The 25,090-nt window shown below is 35.2% G+C and overlaps 4 protein-coding genes across 4 annotated transcripts; 2 read left to right on the top strand and 2 right to left on the bottom strand.

The window, feature by feature from the left end:
• The first annotated feature begins 7,013 nt into the window (after positions 1-7,013).
• On the top strand, positions 7,014-8,402 carry LOC116005128 (ethylene-responsive transcription factor CRF3-like). Its single transcript, XM_031245381.1, has one exon. The coding sequence runs from the start codon at positions 7,350-7,352 to the stop codon at positions 8,307-8,309; it is 960 nt and encodes a 319-aa protein (XP_031101241.1). The 5' UTR covers positions 7,014-7,349; the 3' UTR covers positions 8,310-8,402.
• Positions 8,403-11,170: 2,768 nt separating this feature from the next.
• Positions 11,171-15,840, bottom strand: LOC116004567 (putative late blight resistance protein homolog R1B-14). The gene is made up of 3 exons (XM_031244673.1): positions 15,154-15,840; positions 11,725-13,919; positions 11,171-11,429 (listed from the first exon to the last, which is right to left on the bottom strand). The coding sequence occupies exons 1-2, from the start codon at positions 15,607-15,609 to the stop codon at positions 11,736-11,738; spliced, it is 2,640 nt and encodes an 879-aa protein (XP_031100533.1). The 5' UTR covers positions 15,610-15,840; the 3' UTR covers positions 11,171-11,429; positions 11,725-11,735.
• Positions 15,841-16,231: 391 nt separating this feature from the next.
• LOC116004563 (putative late blight resistance protein homolog R1B-14) lies at positions 16,232-21,448 on the bottom strand. The gene is made up of 3 exons (XM_031244667.1): positions 20,853-21,448; positions 16,572-18,753; positions 16,232-16,482 (listed from the first exon to the last, which is right to left on the bottom strand). Exons 1-2 carry the CDS (start codon positions 21,300-21,302, stop codon positions 16,588-16,590), a joined length of 2,616 nt encoding a protein of 871 aa, XP_031100527.1. The 5' UTR covers positions 21,303-21,448; the 3' UTR covers positions 16,232-16,482; positions 16,572-16,587.
• Positions 21,449-22,280: 832 nt separating this feature from the next.
• LOC116004944 lies at positions 22,281-24,353 on the top strand. The gene is made up of 2 exons (XM_031245147.1): positions 22,281-22,810; positions 23,797-24,353. Exons 1-2 carry the CDS (start codon positions 22,417-22,419, stop codon positions 24,156-24,158), a joined length of 756 nt encoding a protein of 251 aa, XP_031101007.1. The 5' UTR covers positions 22,281-22,416; the 3' UTR covers positions 24,159-24,353.
• Positions 24,354-25,090: the final 737 nt, after the last annotated feature.

Raw genomic sequence — 25,090 nt, 5'->3', positions numbered from 1 at the left:
TGGTGGGGCACATTTACTCTTTAACTAAAATTTTAGTAGAAAACAGCTAGAATATGTCACATTTCTAATTTTTAGTTCAAAATCATACCGATCGGAACACTTTAACGCATTTGGGAACAAAAAGTTTGGTCTAGTATAAACAAATGTGACAGAAATTGACTATTGTTTATTATTATTATTATTTTTACTTTGGGTAGGAATGATCAAATGCAATAAAGAAACGAAAATCATCAACCGAATTATCAAAAACAATAATACATAAGGGGTCCAAAAAGGAGTCGCTGAATCGGTTAAGCATAATTTTAATTTATACTAGAAAGTCACGAGTTAGATTTATACTAAACACTCTCTTAGCTGATCCTAACACATATATATCTTATTTATTATTGTTGGTTGGGCTAATGGAGATCCCACTTATAATGATATAATTTATTTATTTTTTTAAGGGAAAATTGTAATTTTTGCCCCTCCATAATATGCCAATTATCAATGTCACCTTGAATTATTAGTGGTGTAAATGTTGCCCCTCAATTTTTAAAAACGGTACATATATTGCCCCTCCCGTAACGAATGAGGGGCAATATTTACACCACGGGAGGGGCAATATATGTACCGTTTTTAAAAATTAAGGGGTAATATTTACACCACTAATAATTCAGGGGTGACATTGATAATTGACATATTATGGAGGAGCATAAATTACAATTTTCTCTTTTTAAACAATAAAAAAAGTTGTAATAGTTATTATAAGTGACAAATGAATATATAAAGCAATTTAATTATATTTCCTAGACTAAAACGTACTCAATAGATAACCAAAGCTCGTACATACGCATGCATGCAACAACATTAGTTAATAATATGTTTGGTCTATACAACGTGACAAAATTCAAATAAATGAACAAATCGTACAGAGTTTGGAGAACATTATTAAATAAATTGAATTTCTAAACAGTTGCAGTTGGGACTTGTCCATATAATAATTAGTATTAGTATCGAATAGTACTTCCTTACATTATTTTAATCCCATCCTAATTTATTTGTGATTAATTTGATGCCTTATGGACTTGCAAACGTTGACAATAGGGCATGCATTTATTGAAATATAGAAATATAGATACTCTACCATTTTTCACAATTTTTGCTTGTATAATATTTTTTTTTAGTTAAAATTTATAATTTAGCGATATTAATTTGTGATTTTAAGTTAAAAAATATATAAATTCAATTATTAATTCTCATAAATATATACATAAAAAAAATTTCTTGAGAGGGAGACGAGAGAGAAGAATTAAGCTTCCACTGCAAGGAGCTGGTTTTTAGTCTGTGAAGTGGGTCCCACCATGCGTAAATATTGGTCGCATTTGATCATGTGCAGCGCAACCATAACACCTAGTCGGGTGCATTCTGGGCACGTTAGTCTGGTCACATTTCTCTTTCCATCCATCTTCTCTTTCATAGTCACACTTGCAAATTGGGGATGAGGAGAGGTGAGGGAGACAATTGTCCCCATATAGATCCACCCCTATATATATGCTTAGAATAGTATGAGAATGCACCCCAAAGCATTGGCTAAGAGTTCCTCGGCCAGTCAAATAGGCCATTAAACTATAAGTCAACGTGCAATTAGCCCACATCAACTAACAAAAGTTTCAACTATATCCTCCATCTCTTCACTTTTATACAATTAAGTCTATAACTTATTAAATTTGTTCAATTAGCTCAATTTGCTTATAAACATAAGGTAATAACAAGTAATTGTGATTTTTAAAAAAAATTAATGAAAAAAAATTGGCATGTGAAAGATTAAATGCATCAAAGCATTCAAAGAATTGAAAGAAAGACTTAAGTCTTCAAAATGAACACACAAAAGTCAGTTGGATGAATGCAAATGTCAACTCTTTTACTTGCTAGAAGTTAATTACAGGAAAGGAGAGTAGATTTCATCACATTGAAACAAATTGATCGGAAATGAGCGAGCATAAGAACCGAGATGCAGGGCTAATTGAAACTTTTGTTAGTTGATGGGTTAATTGCACTTTTATTTATAGTTTAGGGTCTATTTGAGGCTTATCCCATTTCTTTTTAAATTTTATTTAAAAAACATCTTTTTCTTTTTCATTTGTTGATGGTTTCTCACTTTCTCTTTGACGCAGTAGCGGTCTTATTATTCAATCATTTATTATTATTTTTTTTGGAGGTAAACGTAGCTATTCCATTAATTCATAACATAAAACGTTTACATCAACGATCAATGAAATGGTAAACCATTCCTTACAGTCAGACATAGAAACAACTTTTCTAACTATGCTATAGAAAACTTGAATCGCAGACTGTTTCATAACTAGGAAGCTATGTTCCTTCAAGGAGCTTAAAGCTTCATCAAAGATCTGGGTCTTCATCATCATTCTTTTTTGCTCGCCCCAGGATAAGATCAACACTTGCCGAAACCAAACTAAACGATTTATGCTAATGATAATGAAAAGCTCGTGAAAGTAACGAGAGGAAAAAGCCCGTGAAAGAATCATTTATTATTTCTTTGACTCACTAAATCATTCATTGTAGATAACAAAGTCATATACACATGCATGCACTCACGTCACCTACATACTAAATTTGCTATATGCAACATAACCAAAATTCAAACAATCCTATATAGTACTTTGGAAACACTATGAGACGAATTAGTAGTAAATTAGCGGTAGAAATAATTTATTCTTTTCATATTTAACAAGAAATTTTATCGTGTTATGATTATACTCAAAGTCAAACTATTGTCTAATTCTATATATCGAAACCTTTTGAATACTTGTTATTTTATTTGCAAAATTCATACTTAGAAAATTAGAATTCATCTCACATTTGTACAATATTAGCTTATTAGTTGATTTTCTCATTTGATCCCTAAATATAATTTTTGTCACATCTGATGCATGATTTTTATTTTATGTCACATTTAATTCGTTGGATCAAATATTTAATTAAATATTCTGCTTTGTTAACTCTATATTCACAATTTTAAGAAATTGTTTAAGGAGAATAAAAATCTTGCTACTTCAACCATAAATCACCAATATAATACAGTTATTGAGAAAATGGTCCCAAAGCATAACATATTATCATTTCAAGCCAACATAATCATACTCCACATGATTCCAGTTTTTTGTGTTTTCCCAGAAAAGGAAAAGAAAATCATGTGCATTGTGCAAGTCAAACGATGCCTTGAGAACAAAAATATCAAGGGTCGGCTACGTTGATAACGACGTTAATTAATTAAGCAATGCAATTAATTTAATTTAATTTAATTAATTAATAATACTGCGACGATTTTAGGCTGACTTTAAGTTTATTGGTACGACGTCGCTGTCGACTTCGTTATGTTTGACAATCTGTTTTGTATGTATGTGTATATATATAGGAGGGCACACTTGTAGCATTGCATGCCTTGTGTTTCAAAAACTAGCTAGCAAATTGTCTTTTAAGTATTGGAACATATTTAGGAGATTAGCTTAAAATAATTGACCAATTAACAAGGGGATGATCAGCATCTAATTACTTATTATTCATTTTGTAAATATAATATTCAATACTCAAATATTTCGTAATATTTGGTTTTTAATTATGCGTTGTGTGTTTTAATCATTTATCGTACCTACTACTCCATTATTTTCCTTAGTAGCTCATTTGCATCGTCTCTACGGTTATGCCTCTCCCGATGTGCATTCGACACGCTACTCTCGTATGTTTCTACTACTCGTCACTATAGTTGGGCAGGTGGAACGAGGGGATCAAGTTCAATATGTGGGCCTAGCTGAACCCGAACTGATGGTCGGATTCAGTCAAGCGCACTTCTCTGTGTGCCTTTGTCCCTAAATTCATTGCCGGGGCCCATCTGGGTTTCAGCCGATAGATGAGGCTGCTAGAACAATACAACACGTTCACGTGGAGCCTCTCTCTTTGATCTGCTTGGCAAAAATCTAGCGGGGCAAGTTCAACTATTCAAGCTGTTGGAATCTCGAGATGATAAGGGCATATACATCGGATACGAAGGAGTCATTTGCGGATGTGGATAAGGTGCATTTAATGCATCTTATATAGCCAAAGGGGCGCATGCCGGACTCTCAACATGCTAGCCACGTGTCAAAAGTGAATTCCGCGACTATTTTTCTAAAGCGAGGTGTCCATTCGGAGCTGACAACTTACGTGCTAACAATGTAACATTGCCTTCTGTCCGACTTATGGTCACGGTACAACTTGCAAATGCTTATTTCTCAAATAAACTTATCTATTCAGAATTTTTTTTTTAAAGAAAAAAAAGAAGTATAATGTGATATGAGTTATATTTTTTATTTTTTATTTTTGTAAAATTTTAGAAATAACAACTAATATTTATTTTACTATTAAGTATTAAATAAATAAATATATTGTACTAAATAAATAAATAAATATATTATATATCAGTATAATAAAAAATAAATTACATGATTAGTCGGGTTAGGTTCTATGCTACTTTTGTATATAAAACCCACATCCTACTTAACCCATTATAACTTTTAACCATCACCTGCTAACACACACAAAATCAGACTAGATTTGGATGAATATCGGCGGATGAAGTTGAAATTACCATCGTCACTTAAATATGATTTTGAAAGGTTAACATAGAGGAGGTAGAAGGGAGACATTAATAAATTGGGGATAGCAGTAGCAATAAACATTATGACAAATAATAAATGGGGGATAGCAGTAGCAGTATTGAGAATTAAAAATGTAACATTGCAATATAAATGTGAATTATATTTTAAAAAATGTGGTAACTTCAGCCAAGTTTGTCGGGTTATTGACTTGGTAACTATAAGATTACAAGTTTAACTCCAAACGTGACTAGCCAATTGATTTTCTTGATTTGAGTGAGTCAGCTATGAACAACTTAGTCTAATAGTAAAGTATTCCTAGTAGGCTAGTATACACCCTCGAATAATAGCTATGATTTTCTCTTGTCACTCAAAAATGGGCAAAATAAAAATCAGGAGTAACTACTAACTAGGGGTGCAAAATTCATGGGCAAAAACGTGATTCCTTGCCATAAAGCCCAGACGAAATAGATAAGACTAATGGGCCTCCCATTTTATTGTTTGCTTTCCAGCCCAATGAAACTTAGTGAACTCAATAAGTGATTAACCCATCTCTCTACATTTCAAAATGGGTCGGACCTTTACTGGAGCCAAATTATATTGTGAATGCAATATGGATGAATATTCACGACCGAATGCTCACAATTCAAATTCTGGACATTCAGTATGTAAATTGACACGGGTCCACCTTGCTATGATATAACTATTGACCTTTACTTCAACTATTTTCTCCAAATAATTTTTTTTTCCAATTTTAATATGGGCTGGCAAATTATGCTATGAACCCGGGTCCACCTTGCAAGGTGAACCCTTGTCCATTTACATACTGAATGTTCACAATTTGAATTTGAATTGTGAACATTCAGTGTCCATAATTTTTTTTAATACTATTAACTTTGTTATTGTTAGTATATGTTAATAACTATTTCCTCAAAGTAGAGTCTATCTCAAAGTACTAAAGTTTAAAGAGTCAACACTGTCCCCCATTGAGGCTCGAACTCATAACCTCACAACTCTCTCATTGTATTGAAACACAAAGAGTCAATACTTCAACTATGACCTCTCATTTGTGAGGAAGTGGCTACTAGACCACAAGGTCATTGGCGAAACCTTGACTAAATCAATTCACAATAATTAAAAATCTTTAGTGCTTCAAAATTCATCATCAACAGTTTTATCACATGACGTGATTGTAAAAAAAAATTATTCATTAATTATCATACATCAGATACCAATTTCAATTCTGATTCTTACGTACTAACCAAACACACTTTTAGTCTAAGTAAAAGCTAAAACGAGGAAGCCCATATCGAAATGGAACTTCAATATGGCTTTTACCATGTACTATTATTTTGTAGATTTCTTTGTAAATAATTGTACTCATACTAAGTTGCTAAGCACACAAGATTGATAATACTGATAATCACACATGATTATATGTATTATTTTCTCCCTAAGGCACATTATTTGTAATATTTACATATTATTTCTAGTACCTTAAGTTGACAAAATTTGTCAATAATATTAATCAAATGATACAATTAAAAATATACATATAGATTTTGCCTTTTGGTCGCTAGCTTACATATGTTAAAATTAAGTTTTTTTCTATAAAAAGTGGGGACAACTTTCCCCATACAAAGTACTCTCTACATAATAAGTTTACATATATAAAGGGTGCTTTAGAGATTTTTCTTTCTAAAATGATATATTGAAATTATTACTGAACACAACAATATCAAATTTGGAAAATATTTTTCAAGATTTCAAAAATTGAAATTATTACTTAACACAACAATATCAAATTTGGAAAATATTTTTCGAAGTTTTCAAAAATTGAAATTATTACTTAACACAACAATATCAAATTTGGAAAATATTTTTCAAATTTACAAAAATTATAAAAATTTTGTCATTTCCTAAAAAAGTGATGATTTTATAGATACATCCCGCTGTTTATCAATCTTAGCCGTTACAAATAATTAAAGACAAAAGCTAATCCTCAAATACTTAACTTTTTTTTTTTTGAATACTATTAACTCATTACAATGCAGTATCTGTTCATAACTACTTTCTCAACCTATTGAAGCACAAGAGTCAGTATTGCTTAATCATGTCGAATAGTTAAAATTAGCAATATAATTAAGAAAAAAGTGTCAAATTAACCCCTAAGTCGGGTGGATATTGTAATTAGCCCCCTAACTGAATTTTATCGATTGCGCTATATAATATTTCATGTTATAATTTATTTAATTGTATATCGATCCAAATATTTTTAAAATAAATTACAACAAATTAATTCCGTGCAATGCACGTGCGAAAATACTAGTGTATATAATTAAAATAAATTATAATAAATTAATTTCGTGCGACTCACGTGCGAATATATATTTGATACATTTGATTTGGATTACGCTAAATTTATCTTAACTTTCGAAACTCTATCTAAAAATTGTAAAACGAGGTAAAATCTAGTCTCCACGTCAGTCATTGACAGAATATATGTATGATTGTATCTTCGTATTCACGTGTATTTGCCCTGGTGACCAAAAATGAATCCTTTTAACGGTCGTACGCCGGGCCAATTCTCTCGTCGTCGTCAAAACCATGGCAGATGCTTCCGAGCCGTAACCTTTCCGATTGTCTATAAATTAACCCTTTAATTCACCCCCACCCCCAAACCTAAAATCTTGAATTTTGCGGAGAAAAGTGAAAATGGTGGAAGGAGAGACCCGAGGTCTTAGAAAAGTGACTATTCGAGTATCGGACCCGGACCCGTACGCCACCGAATCATCCTCCGACGAGTCTGATCGGGTAACGCGGCCGAAGGGAGTGGTCGGTGAAGTTTTTATCCCCAAGTCCGCCGCCGTAGCAGCGCCGTTGACCCGACCGGAGAAGGACGGTCCGGAGAATGTTCCGGGTCAGGAAATCGGTTCGGGTTCGGGTCAGGGGAAGAAATGTCCCGGGGTTCGGAAGAGGCCATGGGGGAAATGGTGTGCGGAGATCAGAGACCCTCAGGTCCGGAGGCGCGTTTGGCTGGGGACTTTCGATTCTCAGGAGGAGGCGTCGCGGGCCTACGTTTCCAAGAAGCAAGAATTCGAGGAAATCGCGAGAGCCAAACAGGGAACAAAGAGTAATTCAACGGCGACGATTCTCCCCGTCGGGGTCCGCGTCAGCAAAAAGACCGGAAAATTTTACTCAGAACTCCCAAACCCAACCGCCGGCACCCGAAAAAACCGTCTCGGCCCATTCGAGACCGCGGAAGAGGCATCGGAGGTGTACCAATCCAAGAAAAACGAGTTCGAGGAATCCAAGAAACCCGAGTTCGAGGAATCCAAGGTATCCCAATGCGAGGAATCCGAGGTTGTTGTCGGTGATGTTCCGAGCTCAGATAATTCCACCACTAATGGCGGCGGCGGTGGGGGAGGAGGAGGAGGAGAAGATGATAGAGAGAAGTTGTTGGGGCAGTGGGTATCAATGCCTGATGGGAGTGAGGTCTGTTTCTCAGTCAAATATGGAATCCCAATCATTGATAATTATGGAATGCTGATGAGTGAATTTAGGAGATTAGATGATGACCTTTGGATCTGCGGCCCTGAAGATGATGACAATCAACCTAGTCAACATCAATTTCCGGGTAACCCCGACCCGGATAACCCAGACCAAGATAGCTAAATATATAAACTTGTAACAACAAAGTTACAGTTTCAGTCAATTAGCTGATTTAGTTCTTTACCGATCAGGATTACAAAACATGAATTACTCATTTACAAATTTTTTTGATTTTGTTTTTAATAACTTTGTTTTATGTAATAGTTTATTCCTGTATTCGGTTTGAGTAGTTTAAGTATGAACTTTCGAACTCACAATCTGGAGTCAATTGAGATTTAACTAGATGAGTTATTTTAGAAAATTTAAGATTCTAATTTAAGTATAATTTTAATGGAAATGTAAGTGTATCCATTAGTGAGTGAGATCAGAGATTTGTTGTCAGGATATTGTGTTTGTGTGTTCTTTTAAAGAAAACTAATTTATTTTAAGGAAGAAAACTAAAATTTAGGAAGTGAATATAGAACAGTGTGCACGACTATGTTGTTTCTAAATTGGTTCATTTATCAGGAAAAAAGTAAAACGTTTGTTAAAGCTCCACGCCACCACCTTTCTGTCAGGGTCTTTAATTTGTTCTTTTCTTGATTTGTTTTTTGTTTTTTTTTTCTTCTCTCTTTCTTTTTTTTGAATTGAATATATTTTAAAGAAAAAAGTTACGGAAGAAAGTTGAAACAGGCAAACAGCTTTGTAAAAGGATCGATAAGGTGTTTTTCATGTAGCTTTTGCATTGGCCTTACATGTAATGTAGTTGAAACTTATATATATATACTGATTTTTTGACAATTATTTTATTTTGATAGGCTTATTATTGGGGTTAGAAAATTTGGATTAGACTCAACAACCCAATTAAGAGATTAGGGATGATCACGATTCAGTTCAAACTGAACCGTGCACTATTGAAACCAGATCAGAATCGGAACCGTACATACCGTTCCGGTTCGGAACTGTTAAGAACCGGAACTCATAATATCCGGTTCCAAACTGGAAAAATTTTTTAAAGTATAAATTTTAATTATTAATTATTATTTGATTAAAGTTTAAACTTTAAATAACATTTTAAAGTTCAACTATAGCAGTTTTTAAAAAAAATATATTTTAACTTTGAAGTTTAAATATTTCATATAACTATTTTAAAAACATTTTAGAAAGATTTTTTTAAAAAGAAAAATAATTGTTGAATTTGGACAATTTTAAAAATAAAAAATTACAAAACAAATGTTTAAAAAAAAATCTAATTCAAACTGTAATTTTCAGTTTTGAAACCGAATGTGGAACTGTTATACAAGGTTCGGTTCCGGTTTGGTCGATTCCGGAACCGAACCATGGGCATGACAAATTAAAATTAGAGTGTGCAAATCTTGGCGAACAATTGGCTCTCTATTGATTTGACATAATTAGAATAATCGTTTTTTTTTTGTAAGTTGTTTAAATTTTAATGAATTTTGTTTAGAGTGATGCTACACTCCCTAACATTTTCGTTCTACTTTCCTCTAATAACATGACACTATCTAATTGCTTACTTTAGTATTTAATAAACAGTACATGGAGTAAATCCATTCATGTCACCCCGTTCAATGAATATAAGTCATAATGGGAGGAAAGTATTAGGGCAAACTTGGGGGGTGGCCTGGGGTGGGGGGAGGGGGATAGCATTTTCCTTTTGTTTATTGACTGATTTGTTTCAAATTGTCAAAATTAATTAATTTGATTCCGTTGTTAACTGTGTTTATTAAATGAACACTCTTAATTAAAAGTGCTCAATTGAAATGATAGGAAGCACAAATTATGCATGTCATGATTTGACCCATCAATATAATATATATAGACGAAATAAGTTCATTGAGGTCGCGTCTCAAATCACTAAGTATTTGGTGGTTGGGACCGGATCCACCATAAACCAGGTATAGAGGTACAGAACGAGGGTTGATGAGTCCTACAAGAAAAAGGCCCAAACGATAGGCCAATGATCAACTATGCTGAGCAAGTGGGTTTAAAACAAGAACCACAGACCACTAGGATATAGTAGTTCCCTCTTTCCCTGAGCACTCCACGTATGCACTTCACGGCCTCACTCCATCACCTCTTGCCACGTGGTCCACGTCTCCCCACCACGTCTTCCCACCCTGCACCACCATCAGACACATCGCACCAACTCCCTTGCACCCGGCCCCCTTCCTGTCGCACCTACGATAGGTGGCGAGAGGGGGCGCCAGGCTGCGGTGAGGCGATGTGCCCGTCGGCGACCTCGCCGGTGGCGGACTACCAGGCCGACGACCCTCCCTCCGGTTCCTACTATACCCGTACCCCTCTCACCCCGGCCCAATAACGCGAGCCCAATAAGTCATAATCCACACCCAATATCCCTTTCGGTGTCTAACATAACGGGTATTGTGATCTTAATATTTGAAAATGGAGTAGTGTGAAGTCATATTGAACTTCCTATACACAATTGAGCATTTCATTTCTATTTACTACAACTAGAAGTCAAATGTTCACTATATACCTAGTAAGTTTTACCACCAAATACATGCAATCATTATCATTTAAATCGTTACTCTAACAATTCGAGTGTTAATTAATCTTTGATACCCTTAGATCAATAACTCCATCAATACTTTTTATAAAAGAAATTACTTGAAACAAATTCTAATAGGAAAATTCTTATAAATCAATTACCCAATAATTAAAAATGAATATTGTTATAAATTAAGAAGTTTCTTAGTGTAAATCATCATTGCGTTTTGATTCCATGAATGCAATAGTGATAGTTCCAATTTAGTAGAACAAGTCTAGAGTTATATTAAATTAACTTAAAAAATTTCTATTGCAGAGAGACAAATTCAAACAATGCAACTTGTAATATTTTATTTTTGTTAAGATTTAATAAGTGTGGACTTTTAGGAACACCATGTGCGGCAGTCTCATAATTGTGAAGCATAAAATGATTTATATTTAGATGAATGAGTAAAAAAAAGTTTAAATAAAGAATAGCAACAAAATGCAAGCTGAAATCAAAGGATAGTGACAACAAACAACATTACGTAGTCTTGAGAAAGCTGGAAAAGAAAGAAAATGTCACAAACACTCTCTGGAATTAATGGCGAAACAGGGAGACATTAGAATTGCAATAGCCCTTCATTCCAGCAAGAAATTCACGCCAATGAATGATAAAAAAAACCCACGTCTCTGGAGAAATCACAATGAAATGGATAGTCAAGTTGAGAAAATAAAGAAAGGGAAAATAACACTGTTCTCCCCTAAATTATATGTTTATATCATTTTTCTCTCCTGAATTAATCATGTATGCACATTAGCCTTTCCAATTATTTTAAAAGTGGCGATTTTTTCCCATTTTTGTTAAATGGACATTTTTACCCTTACAAATTAGGGCAAAACAAGCATAATTCAGGGAAAAAGTGTCATTTTCCTATAGAAATGCTAGTGCCATCAAGAACAAGAGATTTTAAAGAATTTGGCTAACCTGTAGTGAACTTAATGATCAGGAGGATAGATTGAGAGCTGAAATCCACATTTTCTTTTATTCTTCAGATCCTGTATTTCCCGAGCAGAATTAGCTGCCCTTCCATTGGTACAGAACAATTCCATAACCTTAAGGCTCTCGACCTCACCAAACACAGAAGGAACAGATTCAAGGACATTGCAGTGCCTGAGAATGAGATATTTCAGTGCTTGAAAGCTATCCTTAGAAACTTTCCATGACACTAAATTGGTCCTTCCAATCCTCAAATATCTCAGCTGTTTGAAGACAATGTTGCTCGCATCGCAAAACTCTCCCCTAAACGCATTCTCCTCCAGCTTGAGCACTTCGAGCTCCTCCAATAAGCTCAAGATATTCAAGTCTTTCCACTCGAACGTTGTGTTTGATAAAGTCATCTTTCTTAGCCTGCGAGGGAATTTCTCAGAGTGAGGGCACCTTCGTAGTTTGCTGTTCTGGAGGGCGTTGTTTATCAGCTTCAGATTTTCTAAGCAGTCTAGTATCTGGAGATTGTCAAATAATATAACTCCGCCCTTGCTCTCCATAAGCTCTGCTAGATTCCCGCGAATTCCTAGCTTCTGAAGATTTGGAGTCTTCTCCAGAATTTCTGCTGTGCAGCTCGAAGGCGAGATGGTGGAGAGCGTCTGTATGTCTGTACTTCCCGAGCTGTTCTTAGCGTTTTTCGGGGGAGGGGGCAAAACCATGGAAGTGTTGCTGTGCACATGCCTTAGTTTGGACATACTCCACATATCTGCCTTAACTTCAAGGGTGTTTTCTGAGGTTTTGAACACGAGTGTTTGCAGGTTCCAAAGTTTATTGAACACAACAGGGAGGACTTTCAGTTCGGTTGATACTGCAAGGTACCTCAGATGGGAGAGTTCATAGAGTTGTCGGGGAAATAATTTGAACTTAAGGGATTCGATGTCCATCACCCTAAGGAGGCGAAAGGATTTCGGGATGACTGCTAAGTGCTCATTTGGAATCTCGATTTCATTGGAGCAAAAGGATAAGAAAGAGTGGACATGTTCACTAGATGGCTTATTTTCGAGTTTAAGGAAGTCTAGAACAGTGGAATGGACACAAATGCGACGAGGCATTATTTTTAACTCAGATTTAGCTACTTCCATTTCATAAAACAGATTCTTACTAGCACCTTCGTTTTTGCAGAACTCGTGTAATGTATCATGGATACGACACGTTTTGGTCTGACCATCCGCTCTTCTTTTTAGCACCATCAAAAGGTTTCTGTCGACAAGATCTTTCAAGTATTTTTCAGCCGTGACCACCAATTCTGAGCTATACCCACCATCCATCGGGATGAACCCTTCAGCTATCCACAAACGAATAAGCTTCCATGTTGCGATTTCATGCCCTATAGGAAAAACTGCGAGGTATAGGAAACAATCTTTCAAGTTATAAGGCAAATTGTCATAGCTTATCTTTACTAGTTTGTTGTAGCTCATGTCTTCTTTGTTGATTATGGGATAGGGATCTTGAGCTATCCTTTTCCACTCTGTAGTTGTGCTATCCTTGTTTAGGACACCAGCAATCACCACTATTGCAAGCGGTAATCCGTGGCACTTTATTGCTATGTGCCTTCCATCTCCTACTAATTCCTTAGGGCATCTTTCTTTACGAAAAACCTTTTTCTCTAGCAACTCCCAACTTTCATCAATGCTCAAAAATTTTAGCTTGTGCGGGTTACCAGTAGAATCAACACGGGAAGCCACATTGTGGTGTCGAGTGGTTACCAAGACCCTACTACCTTTATTATTGTTAGGAAAAGCAATTCTCAAACAATTCCAATCATGCTCGGTCCATACATCGTCCAGTACAATGAAATACTTTCCGCCCTCCAAGTATTCTTTTATTTTATCAGCTAACTTATCCTCGTTCATGCCCTGAAACTCTTTGGTGTTTTTGGTGAAGTTACTCAAAATGTCAAGGAATATTTGCTTTCTATTCATAGTTCTTGAGACATAAACCCAGAGACGCGTGAAAAACTCATATTGGAGATCACGGTCCTTGAACACCATTTTGGTTAATGTGGTTTTGCCTAGTCCTGCCATTCCCTCAATTGAGATGATTGTTAGATCATTTGATCCTCCTTTGAGACGATCTTTTATAGTTTTTGCTTCATTGTCAAAACCCACCACATCAACTTCTTCTACTACGGGAGCCTTTAACAACGGCACAAAAAAAAAATAAAAATGAAACAATGATAAGTACAAGTCTACTCCTAAATGTGTATTAACCTCAAAATATTCAAATTACTTTGGTCTATATTCCTCAATTGTCAATTTGTTTTGGGAAAGAGAAACAAAGTGTAAACATGCTTTTAGCTTAGCTTTTAAGCATCCATTCTCAACTCGCCATGGGTAGCTACCCACTACAAGTATCTACCTCAGCATCAATTATATTGCATATATAGGCTTTCTTTGGTAAAGAGGCTTTTTAGTTTAGCTTTTAATTGTTTGATTTATTTAAATTAAGGATTTAATAAACAACTTTTAGGATACGCTTTTTGATACAAAAACAAAACCAATTTTAGAAAAGCTATTTAAAGCAACATTTATATTTTACTTTGGTTTTTGAGAAAATCATTATCAAACTCCTTTAATGGCCTTACTTCTCTTCTCAAACCGTAATATATCTTTCTCATTTTTATTTTATTTTTTCATTTAAACCAACATTTTAATTTCCTTTTATTTATTTTTTGATAAAAATAGTGGGTAAAATGATAAATAAGATATTTTCGTAAATGCCCTTTACCATTCTTTAATGTTATTTTTACTTTTATAAAGAATACTTATTTATTTATAAGCATTTATTAGATGTAATTATTATATAAAGAGAAAATTGTAATTTATGCGTCTCCACAATATGCCATAAAAATTATTAATGTCACTCTTGAATTATTAATGGTGTAAATGTTATCCCTTAATTTTCAAAACGATACATATATTATCTCTCCCGTAGTGTAAATGTTGCCTATCTCGTCAGTACGGGAGGGACAATATATATACCGTTTTAAAAATTGGAGTGCAATATTTATACCACTAATAGTCCAAAAGTGATATTGATAATTGATAATTATTGAGGGACATAAATTATAATTTTCTCTTATATAAATAATAAAACATAATTATAAAAGATACTCATATCTTTAAAAAGTCATTATATATATAATTTTTTTTTGAGAACCATTATATATATAATTAATTAACTAACTATCAACAACTAATTTTACCAAACAATTATCTATCCACAAACCACTAATCTAATTAGCTTAGGATCATACTTGTGTGAGACTGTTTCATCGAATTTGTATAGGTAAGCTAATATGAAAACATAATACTTATAGGAAAAAAATGTAATACTAATTAGGAATAGAATGCTCGGGAAAGTAAGTACCATGAGATGTATAGCAGGTTGTTCTTTGGCGTGGTCATCAATGAGGGCCTGGAGAGCAGGGCCATGGAATTCCCTTATCTTCTTAACCCGGTTCAAGATGCCCTGGATATCTCTAGCCGCGGCGTTAACCTTGGCGTAATACGCCGCGGATCCTATGAATCTGAGCCACCCTTTGTCCTTGTAGTGCTTCCTCTCCACCGTGTACTTACAGATGGCGTCCTCGGCGTCGGTCACCACGTTCCGGATCTTGTCCACCACGTCTTTCAGGACCACGTTGTCGTTCGCCCTCGGATTCCTCGACGCCTGCCTCAGATACGCCTCGAAGGAGGTCAGGTCGTCCACCAGTGCGCTGATCTGCTCTTTTATCTCCTTTATGAACGCCACGTTCTCCGCCACTACTTGGACTAGCCGGTTCACTAGCTGCCCCACCACCGCGTCTCCCGCGGCGGCCGCCATAGCTCCGAGGGTCGTTTAAGGTCGTCGGTGATTGTGGTGATAGTGATGAGGATGTTTTTGAGGATATTTCTCAAAAAAGAAAAAGGATGTTTTTGAGGAAGACTTCGTTGATTTGCTTTTTTAGTCAACGTCAAGTATTGGAGCCAGCTAGCTAGGAAAGTCTTTGTTTAATATCTTGGGAAGTGTGCATAAGTATCAACCACAGCGTTTATGAATAGGAAAATGATAAATGGGGAGAAGGAGGGGAAGAGGAAAAATGGAGAGAAAAAAGAAAAAAAATTGACTAAGAAAAAAGTAATAAAAAGAATTGATGCCCATTTACGCGCTTAACGCGCATCTACGAACCTTCTTAAGTTTTTCATCAATTCTAATGGGTCCTACGTAAAAGCTTCATTTGTAGTAATAATAATGATAAGTGACAATGATGTTATGTTTTGTGGAATATTTGGAAGGATTTTTGTGTTATAATTGGAGTCTTTTGAACTTATTATATGCTTAGATTGATTAAAGTTAAGAATAATGACTAATTGTGGTTGTATTTGTGTAATATAAGAAAACAATGCATTTTCAAGTGCAATTCAGTGATAATTTGGTGTTTTGATCATATCTTGAACTAAGAATCTCTAAATGAGGTGATTTAATTAAGTGGTGTTAAAATGACAACTCAAAAGACTACAATTTTAATAGAGACCACAAATTAAGTCTAATTTAGACGTTTTCGAGGTCCGAAATAGCAAAATGGCAGTGGAAACAAAAAGGATAATAACAACAAACAACAATATAATACATAGTCTTGAGAAGATGCAAAAGAATGACAATAGCAGCAAGAAATTCACACCACTGAATGGTCAGACACCCCATCGATCGTCGTCTCTGAAGAAATCATTATAAGAAAGCTAAGTTAGCCATTAAATGCATATATAGTCAATTAAGTAGAGAAATACTTAAGGAATTTGACTGACCTGAGCTCAAGTAAACTTAATGATCTGGAGGATAGGTTAAGAGCTGAAATCCATTCAACTTTTGTATTTCTTTAGCAGAAGTGGCTGCCTTTTTGTTGGTACAGAATAATTCCATCACCTTAAGGCTCTCCACTTGAGCAAAGTCACACGGAACAGCTTCAAGGGCAGTGCAATGTCTGAGAATGAGATGTTTAAGTGCTGGAAAACTATCCTTGGAAACCTTCCATGACAATAAATTAGTCCTCCCAATTCGCAAATATTGCAGTTGTTTGAAAACAATGTTGCTTAAATCACAGAACTCTCCTCTGAATGCATTCTCCTCCAGCTTGAGGACTTCAAGCTCGTCTAAAGAGCCCAAAATATTCAAGTCCTTCCACTCGAAAGATGTGTTTGATAAAGTCATCGTTCTTAGCGTGCGTGGGAACTTGTCAGCATGAGGAAATCGTCGCAATTTGCTGGTCTGGTGGACATTGTTTATGAGCTTCAAATTTTCCAGATAATCTAGCCTCTGAAGATTGTCAAACAAACTAACTCCCCCCTTGCTCTCCATAAGCTCAGCCAAATTCCCGCGAATTCCCAGCTTCTGAAGATTTGGAGTCTTCTCCAGAATCTCCTCGGTGCAACTCGAAGGGGATATGGTAGAAAGTGTCTGTATTTCTATACTTCCCGAGTTGTTCTTTGGAGGCGGGGGCAGCAACATCGAAGTGTTGCTGTGCACGTGCCTTAGTTTCGACATGCTCCATATGTCTGCCTTAACTTCAAGGCTGTTCTCTGTGGTGTTGAACACGAGTGTTTGGATGTTCCAAAGCCTACTAAACACCTTGGGGAGGAGTTTTAGGTCAGTTGAGACTGCAAGGTACTTCAGATAAGAGAGTTCATAAAGCTGTTTAGGCAATAGTTTGAACTTAAGGGATTCAACATCCATAACCCTAAGAATAGGAAAGGATTTCGGAATGGTTGCCAAGTGCTCAATTGGAGTGTCTATTTCATTAGAGCAAAATGACAAGAAAGAGTGGACATGCTCACCAGATGGCTTTCTTTCTGATTTAAGGAAGTCTAGAACAGTCGAGTGAACACAAATGCGACGAGGGGTTTTCTTTAACGACTCGAGTCTAACTCCATCCATTTCATGGAAGAGATTCTTGGCTGCAGCTTCTGTTTTGCAGAACTCGTGTAATGTGTCATGAATCCGACATGTTTTGATCTGACCATCTGCTCGTCTTTTCAACACCATTAGGAGATTCCTGTCGACGAGTTCTTTCAAATATTTCTCAGCTGTGCCCTCCAATTCTAAGCGGTTTCCACCTTCCGCTGGCAGAATGAATCCTTCTGCTATCCATAGGCGAATCAATTTCCATGCTGCAATTTCATGCCCAGTAGGAAAAACTCCAAGGTATAGGAAACAATCTTTCAAGGTATAATGCAAATGATCATAACTCAATTTTACTAGAGTATTGTAGCTCTGGTTCTCTTTGTTAATAACAGGGAAGGGGTCTTCTGCTAATTGTTTCCACTCTGCTGCTGTGCTGTTTTTATCTAGGACACCAGCAATCACCACTACTGCAAGTGGTAACCCGTTGCATTTTAGGGCTATGCGTTTCCCGGTATCTTCTAATGGTTTAGGACATCTTTCTTTTCGGAAAACCTTCTTCTTTAGTAACTCCCAGCTTTCTTCGTTTTCCAAGAATTTTAGCTGGTGGGGGTCGCGAGTAGAATCAGCATGTGAAGCCACAGTGTGGTGTCGAGTGGTTAACAAGACTCTACTACCATTCTTACTATCTGGAAAAGCAATTTTCAAGCAGTCCCAATCATTCTCCCTCCACACATCGTCAACTACAATGAAATACTTTCCGCCCTTCAAATATTCTTTTATTTTATCAACTAAACTCTGATCAGACATATTTTGAAAGTCTTTGGTAGTTTTGGTGAAGGAGCTCAGAATGTCCAGAAATATTTGCCTTCTATTAAAAGTTTTCGAAACATAAACCCAAAGGCGAGTGAAAAACTCAAATTGAATATCACGATCTTCAAACACCATTTTGGTTAATGTAGTTTTACCGAGTCCCGCCATTCCTTCAATTGAGATGACAGTTAGATCATTTGACCCACCTTTAAGAAGATTCTTTATAGTGGTTGCCTCACCATCAAAGCCTACAACATCAACTTCTTCCACCACAGGAGCCTTTAACAATTATAAAAATGAAGTCATTATTATTATTACTATTATTTGTGTTACATGTAAAAATAAGGTTAAAAATAACCATATGTTTACCTATAAGTATAAATATGTTAAAACTAATGTGCTTAGATAACGATATTCGGGGTTAACAACATGGCCAGTCTGCTGAGTTATAGTTTGAATCACATTGATTTATCCTTAACGATTCAGGATAACGAATCACATGCTTAGGAATGGGGAGTGGGTAGAGGGAGAGGGGTTGGATGGGTCCGCTGGTGGTGGGTTATTTGAAGGGATCTTTCAATCTAAGGGTTGCCATGGTGAGGGTTGTCACATCACTGAGGACATGAATGAGGAGCTACTTAGGTTTTTCATAGCTTATGAGAAGGTGAAGGTAGTGGCATTTGCAATGTGTCCAGATAAAGCCCATGGATCGGAAAAGATGAACCCCCGAGGTTTTTCCAGAGTTTTTTAGAAGGTGGTAGGGGGGATGTCATTACGTTTGTTCTAGATTATCTTGAATAACGTCGTTTTCCTCCAAAGCTGAATGATGTAAATGTGGTTTTAGTCCCATAGAAGAAGTCCCCATAGTTGGTGCTTAACCTCAGACCCATTGCAATGTGTAATGTGGTTTATAAGGTCATGGCAAAGATGGTAATAAATCGAACAAAATGGTTGCTCAAAGAGGTGATATCGAAGTCATAAAGTGTCTACTTCTTGGATATGCTCATTATGAGCAACATTCTAGTGGAAGTAGGGGTGAGTCATTTCTTGTGTAGGAAGCATGCATTGTGTGGCGGTGACCTGGGAAACCCTGAAATTGGATATGGTGAAGGCATATGATAAGATTGAGTGAGGGTTTCAAAGGAAATTCAGGAGAACATTATGATTAATGGCGAGGTGGCTTGCACCGTTTTACCTTCGCGGGGTTTGAGATAACGAGACCCCCTTATTCATTATTTGTGTGGAGGGGCTCTCATTATTACTTTAGGGCGCGCAGGAGAGAGAAGCCATTCATGGTTGTTGTGTTACCCGGGGGCACCGCTAGTCTCTCATTTGTTCTTTGAAGATGACAACCTTCTGTTTTTCAAGGCTGAGGCGTGGGGAGCTTGGGAGATCAAGAGGTGTCTAAGGGCATGTTTGGTTGGGATGAAAATCATTTCCAAGGAAAATGTTTTCCTCCAAATCATGGAAAATGCTCATTTGTTGTGTTTGGTTCATGGAATTCATTTTCCATTGGAAAATCAAATTTGAGGAAAACCAAATCCTTGGTTGGACAAAGGATTTTGTTTTCCAGGGAAGATGGGATGAAAAAGATTGATATGGATGGACCATTTTACCCCTTGTGCTTTATCCTAATTATTAGTACTTTTTTTTTTTAAATTTGTAAGGACATATAGGTCTTTATACTTGTTATTCATTACAATTCTAAATTCAACCAAACAATGGAATTAGTATTCCCAGTAAATTTTTTCCACAAACGAAACACCGAAATTCATCATCATATTAATTACTTTTCTATGGAATTTCAATTCTACTTCCCCTAAAATATTTTTCGTGAACCAAACGGGCCCTAAGAGTCTATGAGGATATGTTGGGTCAGTTGGTTATTACACTTCCCATAAGTGTTACATAGTACAATTTTTCCATAAGTAACTCAATCAACCTCTAATATTACATTTTTTATTTAAAAGTATATTGCATTTTTTAAAGCAAAAGTATCATACTTCATATGTTTCTTTGTAAGTACATATTACGATTCATCTCATAACTCATAAGTAACAATCAATTAATTTATTTATGATTAGTATTCTCCTGAGTAATCGTTCAACCCTTAGATATTATATTTTAATTAATTTAAAAATATTATATATATTTTTTCTCAAAAGTATTGCATTATAAAATTATATTTTTCTTGAAAAAAAATTAAATAAGCTCCAAAACTTTATCTGAAAAGTCAATTAGATCACTAAACTTTTAAAAAATGAAATTACACCCTTTACCATATCAAATTGAGACAATGAAGCTAAAGAATCAATCAATAAGCTAAAGAATTCTCAAAATCAAAATATAATTATAAGCAGTGGGGAGTGGGGACGTACCATGATGGGCAAAGCTGCAGGTTGATCTTTGGGGTTGTTATCATGTATGAGTTCCTTGAGATCCTCGCCATGGTTTCTCCGGATTCTCTCAACCTTCTCGATGATGCCTTGGATCTCTTTAGCAGAAGCCTTAACTCTGGCGTAATAAGCCGGCGATTGGAAGCATCTCACCCACCCTTTATCTTTGTACTTTTTTCTCTCCACTGTGTACTTAGAGATGGCGTCTTCCGCATCACTCACCACGCCCCGGATCTTGTCCACCACGTCTTTTAGCACGTCGTTGTCACTTGCGCTCTGTTTCTTCGAGGCTTGTTTTAGATATGCCTCTAAAGATTTAAGGTCTCCCACTAGGGTGTCCACTTGGTTTTTAATCTCCTTTATTAGGACCACGTTTTCGTCCACTACTTGGACTAGCCGGTTTACGAGCTGCCCAACTACGGCATCCGCCATAGCTCAGCTCCTCAGCTCTAAGGGTTCTCTGGGTTTTGATGACTCTGTGAGGAGGAGGAAGAAGATGACTCTGAATCATTAGCATAGGTTAATTATAGTTAAGTTGGATGTGTTTGGGGAAGACTTCATTCCGGGGTCAACTGTACTATAGATGAATTATTGGAGCTAGACAGCTAGCTAGCAAGTCATTCTTTAGTATTTTTATTTTTGGAATGATTTCAATTGAATCCCTCAAGTGTAGAGCACTCTTATTTTAGGAATTACTCGTTTGGAAATTCAGTTCACTTCTTTCTTATTTAATTTTGTTTTGATTTAATGTTCTTTCTTATTTAATTTTGTATTGATATACTTTATGTACTTATTTAAAATTAAAATAATCATTGGACATTATCTCATTCGCGCGTCGGAAAAATCAATACTCCCTCTATCCCAATTTACCTGTCTTACTTTCCTTTTTAGTTTGTCCCAAAATGTTGTCCTCTTTCCAAAATTGAACACCACCATCATTCTATTTTTCCCAATTTGCCCTTATGACTTTTGTTTTCTTTATTACTTTTATTTTCAAAAGTGAAATAGTTGGGGCATAATTGAAAAGCACATCACATCTACTTTAATTTATTAAAAAACGTGCAAAAAGCAAATGACTGAATGAGACATCCAATACAGAACGGAGAGAGTATATATATATATATATATATATATATATATATAAGTGCGGGTACAGGTGCGGGTGCGGAGGCAGGATACCTCCCCCGCACCCACCCCATACTGGCGCCTGTATACAAAATATCTCCATCCCACACCATTACTCAAATCGTCAAATATTTTAAAACTCATTAAGACAGAGATGCGAGGAACTCATAAAGTGCGAGTAGAATTGTCATTCATAGCCAACGTGTCATTCTTTAATATTTTTGTGAATGATTTCACTTGGAACCCCGCAGTGTGCATCAATTACACTTGGACCACTCATTTTGAAGCTTATTCCTTTGACTAACCAAAGGATAGAATAAAATTCTTCTTACACAATTCTCAGCTTTACAGAGTTTCTTGGGGAAACCAAGATCGGAGTTAAAAAACAGAAAAAGCTAGCAATCAAGAGAGCTGAGCTGCTATGGCCGTCGCAGATGCATTATTCATAAGGGATCTTGTAAGCGGACTAGAGCAATCAGTGGAGGAAAACAGGTTGTTTCTAATCGGGATAAAGTATGAGATCTATGATCTGGTGAAAGGCCTCAAATCCTTCAGCGCTATTCTCCATCAGGCATCCAAGAATCAAAGAGCCAAATATGCTCTCAAAGACATCATGGACAAGATCCGAAAGGTGATAAGCGATGCCGAACACACAATCTGTATGTACTCTGCGGAGAGGAAGAAGCGTACATCCGAAACGAATTGTATTCAACGTTTTGCTGGAGAGATCCAAAGCATCAGAGACAGGGCTAAGAAAATCAAGGAAGACTACTCCGAAGCTGTTAGGGTCCTCATATGTAATGCTCCCATTACTGGTAGGTTAACCTGCTCTTCTACATATCAGAGGATATTAATTCTTAAAAAAATAATAAAAAATTTCATCCCTCTCGTTTTATGTGTTTGATTTGAGTAATAAACCTTGATTGAAGTTATTTTTAATTTAATTTTTAATAATATTAAGTTTAGCATTATTATATAAAAATTATATATTTAGAAGTTGTGTCATACTTGTTTGAGATCTTCGCCCTTCTTATGATGCTTGACTTGTCACGAATTTTAATCTGTGAGACATGTTGAGTTGGGTCAATATGAAAATATAATATTTATACTGAAAAATTAATACTAATTAAGAATAAAGTGTTCTTTATTTATAAAGAAAATTGTAATACTTTTGAGAACAAATGTAATGTTTTTACATTTTTGATGTATTTCATCAAGAGTATTACATTTTTCCTTATAAATTATATTGGTAAGTGTTTGTTATTACATTTTTCCTTATAAATTATATTGGTAATTGTTTGTTACTTATACAATGTAATGCTTTTAAATTAAAATTTAAAAATATTACATTTTTCTTCAAAATTATTACATGTGATATTGACTCGACCCGTCTCATGACACAAATTTTTACCTTAGAAGTTATGTCAAAATTATTATTAAACACAAAATATTAAATTTAAAAATTATTTTAAGAAAATAAATGAATAGTAGATAGTTGATTTAACAAATGAATAATAATTAACAGAGTTAATATTCAATTTAATCATTGACTAAATCGAGAAAAATCAATAAAATTGATGACTAAATTGAGGATTAACTCATTTTCTTTTAGTAATACTGACCCTGTTACAATGTAGTATCTGTTCATAGCTACTGTCTCAGCTTACTAAAGCACAGAAAAGTCAACATCGCCTCCACTGAGACTCGAACTCACTTCCTTCCATGTGAGGGTGTATACCTGTAATATGTATAGGAGTACTCGTTTTCAAACTCTTAAAGTAATATCCCATGGCTGTTGCAGATGTATCAGTAGAGGAGCCTGTAAACCGGCTAGATGAAGTAGTAGAAGAAAACGCAAAGTTAATAATGGAGATAAAGGATGAGGTGGACGACGTGGTGGTGGACCTCATAATCATCACTGCGTCCCTGAAAGAACTGTTAAAGAGGCAAGGAGCCGAAAACAGCGATGCTGTAAAAGATGTGGTGGGCAAAATCTGGAACGCGGTAAGTAATGCAGAGGACATGATCAGTGGGTACATTTTGGAGAAGGAGAAGCATAAATGGGTGCCGATAAACTTCAGGGTCAGTGGTTTTGCTAAAGATATCCAACCTATCAGAAGCCAGGTCTACCAAATCTATTCGTTTATTAGCTATGTTAGCTAGTTAGCTAGAGCTATGGCTTCTTTGTATTATCTGCAGCAGTTCTTTCGTAGGAGCACATCAAAACTTTAAACAACTGTAGTTGCAGAATAGAATGCTGTTTAGCTAGCTTGCAATTTCACATTGTTCATTGTCAATGTATTAGTATTTGATATACATAATTTTTCCAATATGATGATGGAGCGTTTGATTCATGCAGATTTAATTAATTAAAATTCATAAACTGTAAAGTGTTTTCTTAATATCTTATTTTATACGGAATACGGAGTACGAAAAGTGTTGGATTGGACTTTCCTCCAATGTTTGAACCAAACTTTTTGTATCCACTGTATTTTTTTTTATTGGACATCCTTTCATCTTGAGCCCTAATTATTATTATATATTATATATAATAATTATTTTAGGGATTATGAATGAACAAAGGTGGTGACAGCTGGAGTGAAAGGGGAAACCAATATTTCATTACCAAATATAATTCTGAATATGAAATATTTTCTTATTGTGGTTTCATTCATATATATATATATATATATATATATATATATATATATATATATATATATATATATATATATATATATATATATATATATATACTCCCTCTGTCCCATTTTATCTGTCATACTAACTATTCATTGGTCAATCCAACTCTTTCTTCTTTGTTTATTTTCTTTATCATTTTTTACTTATTTTTAAATTTGATTTTTTGTGTTTAATAGTACTTTTAGTGTAGTTTCTAAATATATAAATTTTGTATATTAATACTAAACTTAATATTATGAAAAATTGAATTAAAAATAACTTCAGTCAAGCCTCGTTAACCGAACCAGACACATAAAATGGGACGGAGGGAGTATATATATATGTATATATATATATATATATATATATATATATATATATATATATATATATATATATATATATATATATAT

This window comes from Ipomoea triloba, chromosome 14, assembly GCF_003576645.1.
Source record: "Ipomoea triloba cultivar NCNSP0323 chromosome 14, ASM357664v1".
Taxonomy (NCBI): domain Eukaryota; kingdom Viridiplantae; phylum Streptophyta; class Magnoliopsida; order Solanales; family Convolvulaceae; genus Ipomoea; species Ipomoea triloba.
Note: the sequence above shows the minus strand (reverse complement) of the source record. Positions and strands in the feature narration are given on the sequence as shown.